Source organism: Ovis aries, chromosome 10 (assembly GCF_016772045.2).
Source record: "Ovis aries strain OAR_USU_Benz2616 breed Rambouillet chromosome 10, ARS-UI_Ramb_v3.0, whole genome shotgun sequence".
Classification (NCBI taxonomy): Eukaryota; Metazoa; Chordata; class Mammalia; order Artiodactyla; family Bovidae; genus Ovis; species Ovis aries.
Window position 1 is genome coordinate 13434299 of NC_056063.1, and position 17899 is coordinate 13452197.

The 17899-nt window shown below is 43.8% G+C and overlaps 1 protein-coding gene across 5 annotated transcripts in view; it reads right to left on the reverse strand.

Annotated features, from left to right (window-relative positions):
- The window catches only part of EPSTI1 (epithelial stromal interaction 1), a 101526-nt gene that overhangs the window by 33160 nt on the left and 50467 nt on the right, over nt 1–17899 (reverse strand). For all 5 annotated transcript variants that reach the window (XM_012184370.3, XM_042254654.1, XM_060394293.1 and 2 more), the window contains 2 exons: nt 11976–12069; nt 280–363 (listed from right to left, as the gene is read on the reverse strand). In XM_012184370.3, coding sequence (XP_012039760.3) covers nt 280–363; nt 11976–12069 — 178 coding nt within the window. The remainder of the gene's footprint in view (nt 1–279; nt 364–11975; nt 12070–17899) is intronic.

The window sequence follows — 17899 nt, forward strand, 5'->3', positions numbered from 1 at the left end:
CCAAGTGTTCTATCATCTTCTCCCTGAACCAGCGGCACCAACTACAGCAGACACACTGTAGCCCTCTGAGGCTACGTAAGTAGCAGGAGCCAATAAGTAGTTGAACAGAAGCCACCATCATACCACCATACTCTTAAAACATACTCACATCTCACCATTTTTAACACCTGTGGTGTTTTGTTTTGCTTTTAGGATTTTCATGTATATAAATATTTCTGTTCTCAAGCTCTTCAGCATTATCCAGTACCACAACCAAATACTAATATGGTCTTTGAATACCTGCTGGTGCTGTTCTTCCTTCATCTTTTGCAATTTTTGATTCTGTTCTTCCTTTAGAGTATCCATATAAGCCTGTCTTCTGGCCTGCAATGGTATGGAAAAAAAAAAAAACAATCATGAGAAAAAGCATCACCACAATGTCTAACGCCTACCGTGGGTCCAGTTCTAACAGATCAACCTGAGCATATAGCAAGCTCTCTGTGTACACTTGCGTAAAATTGAGTGATTTATGCATATGTCTGCAGATGCCCCTTGGGATATACAAAAAGAGACGAGTATAAGCACAATCATCCAGCACACTTTAAAGGATGCTCTAAACATTTGTTTAATTAAGCTGTAAAAAAATATCCCCTCAGAGATAATCAACACAGTTTACGCCTTCTCATGAGGAGGATTTGAAGCAGAGGAAAGTTAAATGCATTTTTTCAAGAATATTTCAACTAGCTGATGAATATCAGAGGCAAGCCGTGGTGACACTGACTGCAGCAGCACGGACGTGTCTACTGCTCATTAACGATGTCCTATTAAACAGCGTGTCAGCTGGTGATTGATGCCGCGTAATTCCAGAGATGAATTTCTCTCCAGGTCTTTGTGCTCCTAATCTGTACCTGAAGTTCCTTTCTGTGCCCGAGTGGGAAAGCAAAGTCTGTTCAGGCGCACAGAAGCCATCATTTCTGGCTGAATTAGAACCCCAAGGGGGAAGCTCGGAAGAGTCAGCACACACAGTAAGACGTCCTTCAGTCCCAGAGACCGTCCGTGTCAGGGTCCCCCCTCCTCCATGGGCACAGAGACCACAGGTGCTGGAATTGATGAGATTTCAAGTATTCTATCTATTCATTTGTCATACGCTTCCTCTCCCTCACCCTGATTTGCAGCCCACCCTCAGGAAGGCAGAGAGGCCAGCCTGATAAGCTAACACGTAGGAAATCCATTGTTCTCATAAACTACTCGCAGCATCATGGCAGCAGCGACATATTTCAGGCCCTAGTTCTTTGGACTAATAATCCATAAAGCTTCTGTAGCCTGGTCCCCCCTTTTCCCTTACTATAATTTTTCTCAAGTACTTCTTAATTCATTCCTCCACTTCTGTCACTATAAAACCCATCTTCCAGCAAATAAGAAGAAGCACTCGCCGGAAAGAGAGAGATTCTCAGGATGCATCAGCCATAGCACTACTAAGGAGAACTGCGGCGCTCCAAATGTGTCCAGACGTGTTCAGAAAGCCCACATATATCCAAACCCTGCCACATCAGACAGGCACACACATCCTAGACTTTATCCATATTCTGAACACAAGGGGACTGTGATAAGATATAAATGGTGGGGAATCATTCTCTAGTGACCCTTTATTTTTATATGAGAAGGTCTGAAAGGCAGGAAGAGAGGCTGGTAGCACATTTTCTATTCAAGGGGATAAAAGGAGGAATAAGAGATTTAGTTAAAGCAGATGAGATGACTTGAGTGAGGAACCTATTTGTATACCTTCCTTTTAAACTCCACCTGTTGAGTTTTTTATCAGAACATGGGTCCTGGGTTTCTCAGGTGGTGCAGTGTTAAAGAATCTGTCTGCCAGTGCAGGAGATGCAACAGATGTGGGTTCTATTCCTGGGTCGGGAAGATTCTCTGGAGTAGGAAATGGCAACCCACTCCAGGATTCTTGGATGGAAATTCCATGTCAGAGGAGCCTGGCAGGCTATAGTCTATGGGGTCGCGAAGAGTTGGACGTGACTGAGTACACATGGACCCAGCACACAATATTTGACTTAGAAAAAAATGGTTAGACACGCTAAGTGTCAAAGAAAAGGCCACAGAACCTGGGCAGTTCACAAGGCATCGCAACTGCAGAGTTCAAAGTTACTTGGAGTCCCAGTGCTTGCTTACCCAGCTGTGGTCCCCTAGGCAGGACAGAAGTTTCTCTTTAAAAATACGGGCAAAGACTCTCGATTACTGGTTTTCTTTATTTTTATTCTCACAATGAAATTTTAATCTTGAGTGTTGTGTGTGCATGTATGGGTATCACTAGCTTTCTTAAAGTCTCAGAAATTTCTATGTAATTATATTCATATAATTTTTCTATCAAAAAGTATTGATTTAACATATTAATGATAAATTTGTTACTCAGCTACACTTTTGCTCATCCTCTCCCACAAGTGATAGTAATAATATATTCATTCAATAAGCAATATTTCAGCCTCCTATGCATAATCCCTGACGTCAGACAGGACCCCAGGCCTCAAGTACTTACAGCCTAGTGTGGAAGTCAGACAGAAAGAAAGATTAACAAGATTAATGATTACAGTAGAGCATGAGAGGTATTGTGATAAGGGATGCTAAAAAGAAGGACATTTAATTAAAGCAGATCAAGGACACCTTCTCAAATTGGGAGACATCAGGTTGCATTTTAAAGAATAGGAATCACACTAAGCAGGGGCAGGACATTCTGTGAATAAATGAAAAATGGCATTGTATTATACTAGGTTGTTCAAGCTCTCATAACAAAACCACAGACCGGGTGGCTTAAACAACAGATGTTTATTGCCTCACATGGAAGCTAAAAGTCTAAAATCAAGGTGTCCACAAAGTTGGCTTCTTTTTTTTTTATTGGAATATAGTTGCTTTATAGTGTGATGTCACTTTGAGGGGGTTGCCATTTCCTTCCCACTAAGGTCACCACGGAACACAGAACAGTTTCCTGCGCCGTCCAGTAGGTCCTCAGTTATCTGCTTTATATGTAGTGCCGGTAGTATATATACATGTTTCTGCTGATGGCTGTGAGGGAAGGATCTCTGCCTCTCTCCTGCTTACAGATGACAGTCTTCTCATGTCTCTTCACATCATCCTCCTCTATATGTGTCTGCTCCTGTGACCAAATTTCCATGTTTTTATAAGGGTACCTTTCCTAGTGGATTCAGTTCAGTTCAGTCGCTCAGTCGTGTCCGACTCTTTGCGACCCCATGAATCGCAGCTCACCAGGCTTCCCTTGTCCATCACCAATTCCCGGAGTTCACTCAAACTCACGTTCATCGAGTCAGTGATGCCATCCAGCCATCTCATCCTCGGTCGTCCCCTTCTCCTCCTGCCCCCAATCCCTCCCAGCATCAGAGTCTTTTCCAATGAGTCAACTCTTCGCATCAGGTGGCCAAAGTACTGGAGTTTCAGCTTCAGCATCATTCCTTCCCAAAGAACACCCAGGACTGATCTCCTTTAGAATGGATGGGTTGGATCTCCTTGCAGTCCAAGGGACTCTCAAGAGTCTTCTCCAACACCACAGCTCAAAAGCATCAATTCTTTGGCGCTCAGCTTTCTTCACAGTCCAACTCTCACATCCATACATGACCACTGGAAAAACCATAGCCTTAGTGGATTAGATCTCATTTTAACTTAATGTCCTCTGTAAAGACCCCCATCTCCAAATAAGCTCACATGGTGAGGTACTGGCAGTTACGACTTCAACATATAAATTTCCAGGGGACACAATTCAATGCATAACAAGCACTGAGTTCCCATTTCAAGATGGTGAAGTGAATATGTTTCTGCTCCATGCTTTTCTCAGCAATTACCCTAAACAGAGGAGGAACTGAAACAAACACAAACCCCAGCTTCAAAACCCAAGAGAAACCAGTGTTCTCAGACACAAAATCTATGAAGACAAAGTAGATGAAGAAACACTGAGGGGCCAGGAGAGCAAAGAGCAAATCTAAAGCCCTGCTGCGGGGGAGGGGGCAGGGTGGGGGGAGGCGGGAATGCAGGAGCCACAGGAAGGCAGCTAGCCCCACAGAGCAAGGTGAGGGCCCCAGAGATGGACGTACCAGCTACAGGGAAGGTGATGGATGAGAGGAAGGCACCCACGTCTGCTTCCACCCTGACAGTTCAGGTGCTAATGCCCCCAGCCTGACAGGAAATCAAAAGTGTATCCTCTGGATCAACCAAACCAGACAGGCCTAGGACAGAAGGCAGCCATGTTCAGACCCCAGGGTGAGAGTGGAAAGACTGTGTAAACTGCTGCATACCAGGCTGTGGGCCTCTGGGCCCCCTTCTTTGAACTTTTTACTGCTCCCTGCACTTTTTCCTCTGAGACATACAGTATGATATTTTATCCATGAAATAAGAACAGGTTGCTGTTTTGTTTTTTTTTTTAAGCAACGAAATAAAAAGGAGCTCTTAGAAATTAAAAATATCTCCTCTTCCCCACAAAAAGACAAACAAGTAAAATATTTAGAAGATAAAGCCAATACAATGTGTGAGATAACAGAAAAAATGATGTATGTTTAAAATTTTTATATGCATATTTGTATACAGTATATATGGCAGGTTGTTGTTGTTGTTCAGGCACTAAGTCACGTCCGACTCTTTACAACCCCATGGACTGCAGCATGCCAGGCTTCCCTATCCTTCACTATCTCCCAGAGTTTGCTCAGATTCCTGTCCACTGAGCCAGTGATACTATCTAACCATCTCATCCTCTGCTGCCCTCTTCTCCTTTTGCCTTCAGTCTTTCCCAGCATCAGGGTCGTTCCAAAACATAAATATGGCAGATATGTGTATACGTGTATATATACACACATACCCCAAGTTCCTGGTACAGAGCTCAGAGCTCCTAAAACCTTCGTAATTTCCTAAATGATAAGAGCTTTCAGAGCATTTCTTGTTCCAGTCTTTGGCCTTTGACCCCATCTCTGATTCAGGGCTCCTAAAACCCTGTAATTTCCTAAGTGATCAGACCACAAGGAGCACCTTTTATTCTCCTGAGGCAACTCCATGTGGGCTCCTGAATGATTCCTGCATGGGGGCTGGCCACCAGAAGAACCAAGTCATGGTTAGATGTTTGGAATTTTCAGTCTCAAATCTCCATCCTCCAGAGAAGAAAAAAGAGCCAGAAATGGAATTAATAACTGATCATGCCTATAGGAGGGAGCCTCCATAAAAGTCCCAGAAATACAGGGGTTCAAGGAACTGTTGAGTAGATGCCCATATCCATATATAACATATCCACCAGGAGGGTGGCTGCACCCCAACCCCACAGCGACAGAAGCTTCTGCATAGAACCCTCCCTGGCCTCTCCCTTTATCCTTCCTCATCTGGCTGTTCATCTATATCCTTTATCATTCTCTTTAATGAACTTATCAACATAACTAAGTAAAATGAGTTCTGTGAGTGGCTCTAGCAAATTAATTAAATCCCAAATGCAGGCTGTGGGAACTTCTTTTTCGGCTGTACCACATGGCATGTGGGATCCTAGTTCCCCAACCATGGATTGAACCTGAATCCTCTAATGGAAATACGGAGTTTTAACCACTGGACTGACCACCAGGGAAGTCCCTTGTGGATACTTTTGATTTGTAGCCAAGTTGGGCAGAAGCCCTGGGTACCCTGAGGACTGACCATTTGTGCCTGGCATCTGAAGTGGGGCGCAGTCTTGTGGGACTGAGTCCTTAGCCTGTGAGATCTGATGCTATCTCCAGGCAGAGAGTGTCAGAACTGAGTTAAACTGAGGGCCATTTAGCTGATGTTGCAGAACTGCTTGGTGGGAAAACCCCACACACATTTTGTATCAGAAGTGCTGTCTCTGTGTGTGTACATGCGCATGCACACGAGGGAGTGCAGGAGTTAAGGATACACTTAGGAGGGAAAAGAGTGGGGTTTTTCCTAATTCAATATGCCAGGAAGTAATTGACTAACACACACACACACACACACACACACACACACACACACACACACATGAGGTAGGGAGGCGGGGAGTAGTCAATGAAAAATTAGAGGGGAAAAAATACTTTTTTATGAAAAAGTTAGAAGATAAATCAAGGAAGCCTAAGATTTGAATAATAAGAATCCCATAAAGAGAAAATGAAAGGAAATAAATCAAAGAAATAACACAAGAAAATCATCTAAAACTAGAGATAAATTTCCAGACTGAAAATGAATAAAATGACCCTCACACTAAGATCATCATTATGCAATTACAGAATACCAGAAAAGAAGAGAAGGAGATAAGAAATATTTCTAGGGGAAGCAGGGGAAAGCCCCCATATAAGTACAAAATTCAGATGGCCTTGCATTCCTTAGGAACAAATAACTCAAAGTCAGAAGAGCAATGCCTTCAAAATGGTAAAGGAAAATTATTTGCAATTTGGAATACTTACTAGAAAATTGCAAGTTGAGTATGAGGGCTGAATAAAGACAGTTTCAGACATGCAAGGACTTGAACATACATCTTCTCTTGGGAAGCTACTAAATAATATGCCCCACCAACACAAATAAGTAAAGCAAAAAGAAAAAAAGAAGAAATGCAACCCAGAAATCAGGGAACCCAACACAGGAAAGCAATAAAAGCAATTCCCCGGATGATTTTAAAGCCCTGATTCCCATCCTTGGCTGCACACTAGAATCACCTGGGGAGATTTAAAAGCCTAAAGCCCAGGCCAGGATACAGTAGGAGCCCTGGGGGCGTGACCCAGGCATCAGGGAGCTTTAAAGTCCCCCGCCCAGATGATTCCAGTGAACAGCTGAGGTTGGGAACTATTCCCTGAAAGGATAGTCCCAGAACAATAGCACTGTTGGAGGCTTCAAAATCAACCAGCCCAGATGAAGTGAGGAGGGAGGTTTGCAGAAGGGAAAGAGACCCAGAATTGACGAGTTAATCTGACAGTCACAAAGTGGAGAATTTTATGGAAATTTGCATCAAGAGGCACTTTGTAGAACACTCACAAAAGCTAAAGGAAGGCAGTCAGATGTTCAAAGGAAACTAAGAAAATGAAAAATAAAAGGAAGGATTTCCAAAATTATAAAAGAAAAAAACTGTAAGTTATAACTGGCTTGGCAGTGAAAAATATTTGCAGAGTCATAATAAAGGAAAGCCTGAGATACTGAATGATTAGATGGGGAGAATCAGGGGGAAAAATCATAAGATTAAAAATAGGTGAATCAACAGATAGCCATATACTTTACTAACATCAGTTCAGTTCAGTTCAGTCGCTCAGTTGTGTCTGACTCTGCAACCCCATGGACTGCAGCACACCAGGCCTCCCTGTCCATCACCAACTCCCAGAGTTCACTCAAACTCATGTCCATTGAGTCGGTGATGCCATCCAGCCATCTCATCCTCTGTCATCCCCTTCTCCTCCCACCTTCAATCTTTCCCAGCATCAGAGTCTTTTTCAAATGAGTCAGTTCTTCGCATCAGGTGGCCAAAGTATTGGAGTTTCAGCTTCAGCATCGGTCCTTCCAATGAATATTCAGGACTGATTTCCTTTAGGATGGACTGGTTGGATCTCCCTGCAGTCCAAGGGACACTCAAGAGTCTTCTCCAACAACGCAGTTCAAAAGCATCCATTCTTCGGCCCTCAGCTTTCTTTATAGAAAACTTCATTAACATATTCAGAGCCACACAACAAAAGACACAGCTAAGGGAGTGTGGCTAGATGAATAAGGGCCCCCTCAAAGAGCTCCACATCCTAACCCCTGAACACTCTCTGTGAAAGTGTTAGTCACTCAGTCTTGTCCAATTCTTTGCAACCCCATGGACTGTAGTCCAACAGGCTTCTCTGTCCATGGAATTCTCTAGGCAAGAATACTGGAGTGGGTAAGCCATTCCCTTCCCCAGGGGATCTTCCCAACCCAGGGATTGAACCCAGGTCTCCCTCATTGCAGGCAGATTCTTTACCATCTGAGCCACCAAGGAAGCCTCGGAAGCTATCAGTATTACCTTATGTGACAAAAGGGACTTTGTAGAAATCAAGAATCGGGACAGAGAGAGGTACCTGTGTGGTCCAGGTGGAACCAACAGAATCACAACGGGCCTTACAAGAGGAAGGCAAAAAGGTCAGAGTGGAGAGGAGGTGATATGACGATGAGAGTCGAGATTAGAGTGAGCCACAGGCCAAGGAAGGGGCTTCCCAGGTGGCTCAGTGGTAAAGAATCTGGCTGCCAATGCAGGAGACACAAGAGATGGTGGTATGATCCCCGGGTAGGGAAGATCCCCTGGAGAAGGAAATGGCAACCCACTCCAGTATTCTTGCCTGGAGAATTCCATGGACAGAGGAGCCAGGTGGGTGGCAGTCCGTGGGGTCACAAAGAGTTGGACACAACTGAGCAACTAACACACACACACACACGGGTTAAGGAACCAAAGAATGGCAGCAGCTGCCGAGAGACACTGGGAGAGGCAAGGAGCAGATTCCTCCTCGAGCCTGCAGAAGAAACCAGCCCTCCTGACACCCTGACTTCAGTCCCTTCCTCCTCATATCTGACCTCTGACCTCCAGAACTGCAAGAGATTCCATTTGTGTTCGAAGCCCCTAAAATGGCAAAAATGCACTACAGCAGCAAAGGAAACGTTATCCTAAGAATGTAAAGAACTGGAATAGAAGTGGGTTTGAATGGCAAGTGAGGGAGCTCTGCCTTTCAGTGTTGACTTTTTAAAGGACGTGTGACACACGGAGAGAAATTAAAGCAACCTGCAGTGAGCGTTCGGGGTAGTGGAAGTGAAAGTAGCAGTAGCAGAATTAGCAGTAGCAGCGGCCAGAATGAGAGAGCAGTGTTCCTCAAACATAAACGTGTGCACACTTCAGCTACAGACCATGGTCAACTGTGGGCGCTGATTCAGGTCTGGAGCATCATTCAGGCAACGCCTCTACTGCTGGGCCGTGGACCACACTGGAGCAGCAGAGACCTAGACTGCAGCACCAGAGAGAGGGGGGTTGTGGGGGGAGAAGGTGGGGGGTGGAGGCACAGAGAGGGCTTTGTGCATGAGCTAAGGCATTTTGACTTGATTCTTGAAGACAGGGAGCCACTGGACCATGGAACAACAGGATGAGGTGGTATTTTTCTCCAAGTGTTGATCTCAGTAGAAGAGGCGGGGGAAGCAAACCAGAGACTGGCCGCACACTGATGGTGCAACTGGAAACGCTGGGGAGTGGGGGCGGGGGGATGATGCGGGCACGTCTGCTTCCACACCCAGCACAGAGAACGGCGGCCACCCGAGTGTGAGGGAACACTGTGAATTCCTCCTCTCTGACGTTCTGACCTACAGGAATTTTCTTGTTTTTCACATCAACATCACATATGCTGCTGCTAAGTCGCTTCAGTCATGTCTGACTCTGTGCGACCCCACAGACCCCTACAGCCTACCAGGCTCCTCTGTCCATGGGATTTGCCCGGCAAGAGTACTGGAGTGGGGTGCCATTGCCTTCTCCGACATCATATATAGTACGTATTAAATTCCCATCTTCCATGGTAGCCCCACATTTAAAGAAGTGGTAAGAACAACCATTTTCTCAGGAAAGTTGCATTACGTAGTAAAACGGAAATAGCTTAAAACAAACAAACAAACTTGAAACCTTGCAGCTCCTCACACCCCACATATTTGGGTATCACGCAGTGTTCACCTTCTGCGCACTGACCATAATTAAGGCAAACTGCAGGTGTCTGCCTTTAAATTCACAGAGGTGTAATGTACATATTTGATTTTCCTAAAGCATTAAAAAAATGGTTCTGCAATGCATTCTCTGAGGAATTCTATGCATATGGATTAGACAGTATGAGAAGACTACAATATGGGTAACAAGTCAGTAAATATATTGAACACCCACAAATTATTAATAGTTTGCTGTCAAAATGGGAGCAGCTATTGAATGCTATTGGTGAGGAGCCATCCTGGGTGCAATCCTGCTCCATATTTTCTATTAATAGCCTGAGGATCTTATGAGTAAGGCACTAATCAATCCACAGGAAATGCAGCTCTGGGAGAGATTACTAATGCCTTGGACAACAATATTGAAATTCCAGGAGGATCTTGTTCAATCGAAGAAATGAGCCAAAATCAATAGGGCAAGCACACAGGTGTTTCAGCCACAGGATTCAAGACCCTTCAAACAGAAATCAAGACCATCCTGCCAGCCAAACACCCAGGTGGTAAAGCTCTCCAACTCCTGTCTTGCCTCCCCTCCTCCATCACGAAAAGGCTGGGTAGACATATGTCAAGGAGCATCTCTACACGGGATTAACCCTACTACCTACAGCTCCTCAAAACTTCTCCCTCCAGTACCCTGCAATGAGAGGGACGATGGATTTGATACGACTGGTGGAGCCCACATTTAGCAAATCTGGACTTTGGGACACCGTGGCCTTCACTGCAGGGACAAAATAAAAAGCACTGAGAGGTTTCTGTAAGAGTAGTATGACTTTTTCCTGAGGAATGTCATAGTATCTTCCTGACATTTTGAAATGTGGTCAATAAAGAGAAAGAGAGCTGGAGGAAGAGGACAATCAGATGTCTCTAACAGCCTCTTGTTTACCTCCCCAGACGCTGAAAAGCTGTCTTTCTAAAACCTAAAACAACCTTTTCTTTCAATTACAACCCTTTCCCCTGGTCATCCTTGCCTCCACTTGGTCAGTCAGTAACCAAGCTCTGCCCTTTTCACCTGCTAAGCGTTCCTCTGACCTACACTCTCATCTCCATCCTCTCACCCACCACTCTGCTTCAGACCTTCATCATTGCTTGCTGAGTCTAATATGGAAGCCTCAGAGACCTCTCTGTTACTTCAGACCCATCCTTCACCTGGTTACCAGTGTGATCCAGCAGCCAAAATGCAAATGTGACCTTGAAGCGTCCCTGTTTAAAACATCTCAGTACCTTCAGGACTCACAGAATGAAGTTCACGTTCGTTCAGGTCGGCAGTGGTGTTCCACCACGGGCACCAGGAGCTTCCTGTACGTGGCATCTCTGGAGCCTCAAAACCTGGGAGATGCTTCTAGCATCTTCTGCCCAGGGTGTCAGGGCTGCTACACATCCTGCAGTACACTAGACAGCCCACTCAATGAACCACCCCACCCAGACTGCTACAACTGAGGAACCCTCCTCAGGGCTCCTGACTTCTGCAGGCTCCTAGCTTGCCCTTCTCAACTGCAGCTACACAAAATTCATCCATGCTTTTCCTTGCCATTATACCTTCCTTCCTTCTTCTAATTCCTGACACCTGGAATGACTCTCTTGTGACTCATCTTTTAAGCTTCAGCTTTCCAACTGTTTGTATCCCCTGCACTCACCACTCTGCTCTATACCTAGTTCTCCTCTTCACTTGACTAAGGTCCTTCTAGGCAGAAATTGTATGTGCCTGGTCCTTGTTAGTACAGTGGTGACTATCCCTGCCTGTCATGCAGAAATCAAGGGTTTGATTCCCCAGTGAGGAGGCAACATGCCCTTTTGGGGGCTTTCTCAAGTGGTGCTAGTGGTAAAGAACCTGCCTGCCAATGCAGGAGACACAAGAGATGTGGGTTTGATCCCTGAGTCGGAAATAGACCCTCAAGAAGGGCATAGCAACCCACTCCAGTATTCTTGCCTGGAGAATCCCATGGACAGAGGAGCCTGGCGGGCTGCAGTCCATGGGGTCGCAGAGTCAGACACTACTAAGCAACTTAGCACGCATGACAGTATTTATATAAACATACAAATGTGAGGGATGGATGACTGGGTGAGAGCAAAGGCTTTTCAGAGGCTGCTGCTCGTCCCAGTGTCCACGATGTTGGCAACAGGTGCAAGCATTGTTTTACAGCTGAGACAATAGTTGAGGTCAGTTTCAGCTCAGATCATCTCTGCCTTTAGTTCCAAAATTCTGGGCTGTAGAAGTCACTCTCTGGCCCTGATCCTCATCCACTTTAAAAAGTGCCAGACGGCACCTTGCGTGATATTCCACTCACCCAAGCTGAAGACTGTGGATCACAACCAGCAACTGGACAGGCTCCTCTGTGTGGCAAGTCTGCCTCAAATCTTCTCAAGAACTCAGCAGTTTTGCTGGCAGGAACACAAACAGGTGTTAGTCCCTTCGTAAAAGAAGAACCATCACTCTTCATTGTGCCTCTGGACGCTAGCCTAGACTTCTGTTGGGGGGTGATAGAACAGAAGGCAAGTTTGTGGGCGTGGTAGAGTACAAGGTCAAGCAAAATGCTAGTGCAAGACTGCACCTCACGGTGGAAGAATGTAATACTAGGCCTGTGGAATGTGAACCTACCGTTCCATTCTCTTCTGCTTTGTGTCCTTTACATGGAGAGAAATGCCCTATCAGACTCCACAGTATGGGCCCTAATTTCCTACCTGAACACTTGAAGCTTGACAGTGTAGGGCTGTAGAATGAACGGCCCTCCCCTACAACATCCCTCCCGTGGTATGGTGTCCCTCACACCACGCTGCTGTCACGTCAGGCCCTTCACCCTCCAGGGGTCTCTCTTCTAGTCATCTCACTGCCCCTGTGGCTTGGACTACCCTCAGGATACACAGAGCCACTAAGCCTGTCCCTCTTAACCATTTACGGGTCATGGACCCCTTGGGAATCCTAAAAGCAGAAATGGGCCCTCTCCCTATACACACACACACCCCTTTGCATTTCATTTGTACCTTCCATGGAAGAAAGACATGCTGCCAGTTCTGATCTGTATCTCTTTTTAGCTCTGAGAGATTGCAAAAGGCATACCAAGACATAGCTCAGTGTTTTTAATAGTTTTTGATCTATTTGATTGCACGGGGTCTTAAGTTGCAGCATGCAGGATCTTGTAGCTGCAACACATGGAGTCTTTAGTTGCTGCATGGTACCCTAGCTGTAGCACACGGTATCTAGTTCCCCAACCAGAGAGCAAACCCAGATCCTTGTATTGGCAGCACGAAATCTTAGCCACTGGACTACCAGGGAAGTCCCCTCAGGTTTAATAAGCTGCTTTTCCCTTAAAAATCCAAACCGTCACCCCAATTTCTCCCTCACATGTGTCAAGCATAGAATGCTGGAATTGTTTCCTAGTCCTTACTTTAACGACTGCCCCTTTCTGCCTCCCGCTGATGAATTTCTATTGCCTGGTCCTTTCCCCATGTAACTGGTGGAACTTTGATCCCCTTATTCCATGTTCACAATCAAATAGCTCAGCAAGGCTGGTTATACTGCACGAGACCCTGGCAGCCTGCTTTCCTTCTGCCTTTTCCGCTGTCACTCCTCTGCTCCCCCCTCATATTTTAGGCCTGATGCTAAGATCCAATTTATCAAGCACTTAGGGCATGGGCATCAAAGGAGACACAAATGGTCTGGTAAGAATAAATGGTATCCAGTGAGGGTGGAGATCAAAATAAGGAATTAGAAGTTAAACAGAGATGCCAACATCACTTCAAATAATTACTTAGGTAGAACATGGCATCTGAACAAGGTCAGAGTCTTCGGCTGGGAAAGGAAGAGCTGAAAGTTAAGCGACGAACATAACCCAGAGAAACACAAGGCTTCAGCAGCTGAGACGAGCAACCTTTCCATTTGTCTAGGGTTGCTTATCTTGCCCAGAGTAGACAAGGAGACTAATGATGCCGTGGATCTGGAAGCTGCCCCATCGTCTGAGGTTTTATGAAGCCATCAGTCACAAGTGTAAAAAGAAGAGTGTTGCCAGAAGTTTGGCTGAGATTTCTGAATATCCTTAGCTGAGAGCAGACTATGGGAGAAAGCAGTGGAAAAGAAGCACCATGATAAGCAAGTAAGGAGCTTCAGACCAGGTGCATCAGCAGCCCTGCACTGTGTTCTGAGGGATGCTTCTTACCTGCCAATGCCAAGCACAGAGCTGGCTGGGTAGCTCACCAGCAGCCACGGCCTTTGTGCCCGTGATCACTGCCCTGTTCATGCCACAAGATCAGAGCACAGTGACAGGGCCACGGGACTGCCAGAGGCATACCAGTAGGGGCCTGGGAAGAATGTGGGTTACTCCCAAGTGATTAATTTTACAAACAAGAGAAGTTCCAAGCTACCAGGCTAACTAGCATTTTTCTGTTGTCAATAGATTGGCTGAACTGGATTGGAATCCCTGTAGGTAATTATGGTCAAATTCAATAAAAATAAAATAAACTCCTTGAGGCTCAACAGGACAAACATCTACTGGAGGGGAAGTCCAACAAAACTAAGAACCCCAGACTCCAGCACTGAGTCACCTTTTTGTTGGGGTTCCTTCTTTGCCACCACTGTGACTCTGTCACCTAATGAGGGGGGTGATCCTCTCCCACGTTAGCACTTTGACCCAGGCACAAATACAGGATCCCTTCCTTTATTCTCCAGAGAATACCTAAAAAGGGACCACCAATAACAGACTGGTTTTGAAGACTTAGTTAACCTTAACTCATCTCCAACTTAGGATGCTTAAGCATCCTTCCTACTTGTCCTTAGGGTGGTGCCTATGGCTTATCCTAAAAGGCCTCTTCAGGGTAACATCACCTGGACATAATTCTGTTGTAGCAGATACTTCTAAATATCCATCAAAATGAGAGTTCTCTTCTAGTCATATAACCTGACCATATTTCCTAGCCTCCCATGCAGCTAAGGTTGGCCACGTGGTGGTTTTGACCAACAAAATGAGAAAGGAAGTAATGCACACCACTTCCGGGATGAACTGATAATAAGCCTCCCATGTATGAGCCTCCATACATTTCCCTCCTCCTTCTGGCTGTCTGGAATAGGGACAAGCCCTAGCACAATCCTGGAAGTCATTTGTGTATTGAAAGTGGTAAAACCACTGTTTTTGGTGTCGGAATATCTGCGTGGAGGGGGCCTCTTCTCAAACCTGTTTGCCCATGTCTTACATGAAGAAAAAATAGGGCTCGAATAATTATTTTATTTTGAGGTTTGTTGATTACAGCAATTAGCCAACCCTACTAATACAACATAATATACACAACAGAATCGCCTCTCAGTTTAGGTTATCAGTTTCACAGGACATGAGGAGAGGCCAAGAAGGGCAGAGGAACAGTAGAAAAAGCAGAATTCTAAAGGGTTAAGCTCAGCATCTTAGTTATTTCAGAACCTTAAGGGGAGGAGAAGGTGAGAAAGGGGAGGAAACCACCTGTCCTCAAGGCTGTCTGGTGTCAGGTCCAGCAGCTGCCTAGGCCCGTGGTGTGAAAATGAATAGGCATTTATCTCAGTACCACTAAGATTTGCCTAGTTTGAGGACAAGTGGGAGTTTGGAAGGAGAAACTGGAGGGCGAGAAAGTCAGGGAAGGAGAGGGATATGACTGGTTTATAATGTAATATGATGGAATATCAATGTTAATGGTGATTCATCAATCAAAAAATTTTTGACCTTTTTGAAAGGATAAAATATATGGGAAAGATCACAGAGAGTGAAATGTGTATGTGTTGGCTCATTTAAATAGGCCAGAAAGGCAAAGATAATTCCTATAAGGCTTTAAAAAAAATTGTTAGAAAAGACTACCAGCATCTCTAATGTTCAAGGAAGAACCAGTTTATATTAAAAAAACTTATAATAGTTACCAAAGGGGAAGGGGGTGGGGGTGGGGGGATAACATGGGACTATGGGATCAACAGATGCACAAGGACCATATATTAAAAAAAGGTAAACAACAAGGATTTTTTAAAAAACAATCAGTTTAAAAACAGTCACAGTGATCTGTAAGAGCTCATGAGTCAGGCGCCCGCCAGCCATTGTACCACAGGGTTACAGGCTGTGCCACGCAGCTTCCTCTGCCTGGTTGCCCACATCCGATGCTGAACCATGACAGATAAGGAGGTGCTAATAAAAATGTTAAAGGACCCATTTTAACCCTCAAGAGTCATAATTAGGAAGGCAGGCGCCTTGCGGGGTGGGTTTCCTTTTCTAGTAAGTAGATATTCTATATTTATTTTCATCTTATTTTAGGTATCTTCTTTTATAGATAAAAGTCTATTAGACTTACATTCACCTGTTTTACAATGTCGATAGATATTGTAAATGAAATTTTTCTTTTAATTATATTTTATAGTGGACTTTTGATGGTGTGTCTGATGGTGTGAAGACGGAAGTATTTGCATATTGATTTTAGATTCATTCATGATAGCCAAACTGATTAGTTCTAACAGTTTTTTAGTTAAGTCCCTTGAGGATTTTTTAGTTAAGTTCCTTGAGAGGTTTTAGATAAACGATCAGAGTCACTTATTTCTTCCTTTCCAGTATTTAAGTTCTTTCTTTGTTACAAATAAATTCTCTTTAACGGCTGAGTAATACTCCATTGTGTATATGTACCACAGCTTTCTTATCCATTCATCTGCTGATGGACATCTAGGTTGTTTCCATGTCCTGGCTATTATAAACAGTGCTGCGATGAGGAGATGAGGGAGAGGGAGAGGGTGGGTTGATTTGGGAGAATGGCATTCTAACATGTATACTATCATGTAAGAATCGAATCACCAGTCTGTCTGATGCAGGATGCAGCATGCTTGGGGCTGGTGCATGGGGATGACCCAGAAAGATGTTGTGGGGAGGGAGGTGGGAGGGGGGTTCATGTTTGGGAACCCATGTAAGAATTAAAGATTTTAAAATTAAAAAATAAATAAATAAATAAAGTTTGAATTCACACACACACACAAATAATAATAAAAGCCACATGTATTTAAAAAAAAATAAAAAAAATAAATTCTCTCTAATTTCCTATCTAAGAATCCCTATCAGTCGTGAATAGCAAATAGTCTTGTCATCCTGTTCCTGACTTTACTGAAAAAGTTGCCTTCTTTTTCTGTTTTCAAACCAGCTGGGCCTAGTGTCTTTTTAAAGATGAGATCAAACTACATTTTCTCTTCCATTTAGAGTTTTTATTCTATCCAGGTTTCAAGTCTAATGGCATACCTTTTCCTAGGAAATAAATTAGGAAATCTGAGTTAAACAAATTAACAGAAGTAGGACATAGTATTTCTCTTCTAGAATTGTGGTTATACTTCCTTTCTTACCCTTGGAGTTCTTCCTTATTCCTTACTCAGACAAGTCAAAAGTTTATCCATTTTATCAGAGTTTTACAAAAAACTTAGGCTTTGGTTTATCGATGATAAATTTTTCTATTCAACTTCATCACTTTTCTCCTTTATTCCTTCTTTCTGTTCTTTTGCATTTATGTGCTTAGTTATTTTATTTCCATTTTTCTAAAAGCTTTTAAACCTCTACATTTTTAAAATAATTTTATAGTCACATTCCATAGATTTTTAATGTGGAATACTTTAAACTTTATATTCTCTTATCCCAAGGTAATTTGTAATTTCAAAATTTTTATCCTAATAGTCTCCCCCATCCTCCCAGGAAACCTGAATATTTATTTTTTAATTGAATGATAATTAACATATAATATTAGTTTCAGGTATAGTGACTTAATATTTTTATACATTATGAAATGGTCAGTACAATAAATCCAATATGGTGACAGATGGTAACCTAACATTTACAATTTTAAAATATTAAGTGGATAGACTTTAAAATTTCTTACTGCTTAATTTCTAATTTTATTACATTTTTCCCCCTTAGGAATGGTGACTTGATAGATTTGGGGAGTATTTTGGGAATTTGCTGAGAGTCTTTGGGTCATTGTTGTTTAGTCACTTCAGTTGTGTTTGACTCTGTGACCCCATGGACTGTAGCCAGCCAGGTTCCTCTGTCCATGGGCTTTTTCCAGGCAAGAACACCGGAGTGGGTTGATATTTCCTACTCCAGGGCTTTGAGTCATGGCCAATGGTAATTAAGTCATATTTGTAAAGAATAGGTATTTTCATAAACTAGGCACAATACTTTGTGACTATGTCCATATAATCATGCCAAGTCATTGTTATTCACATATCCTCTATGCCTTATGA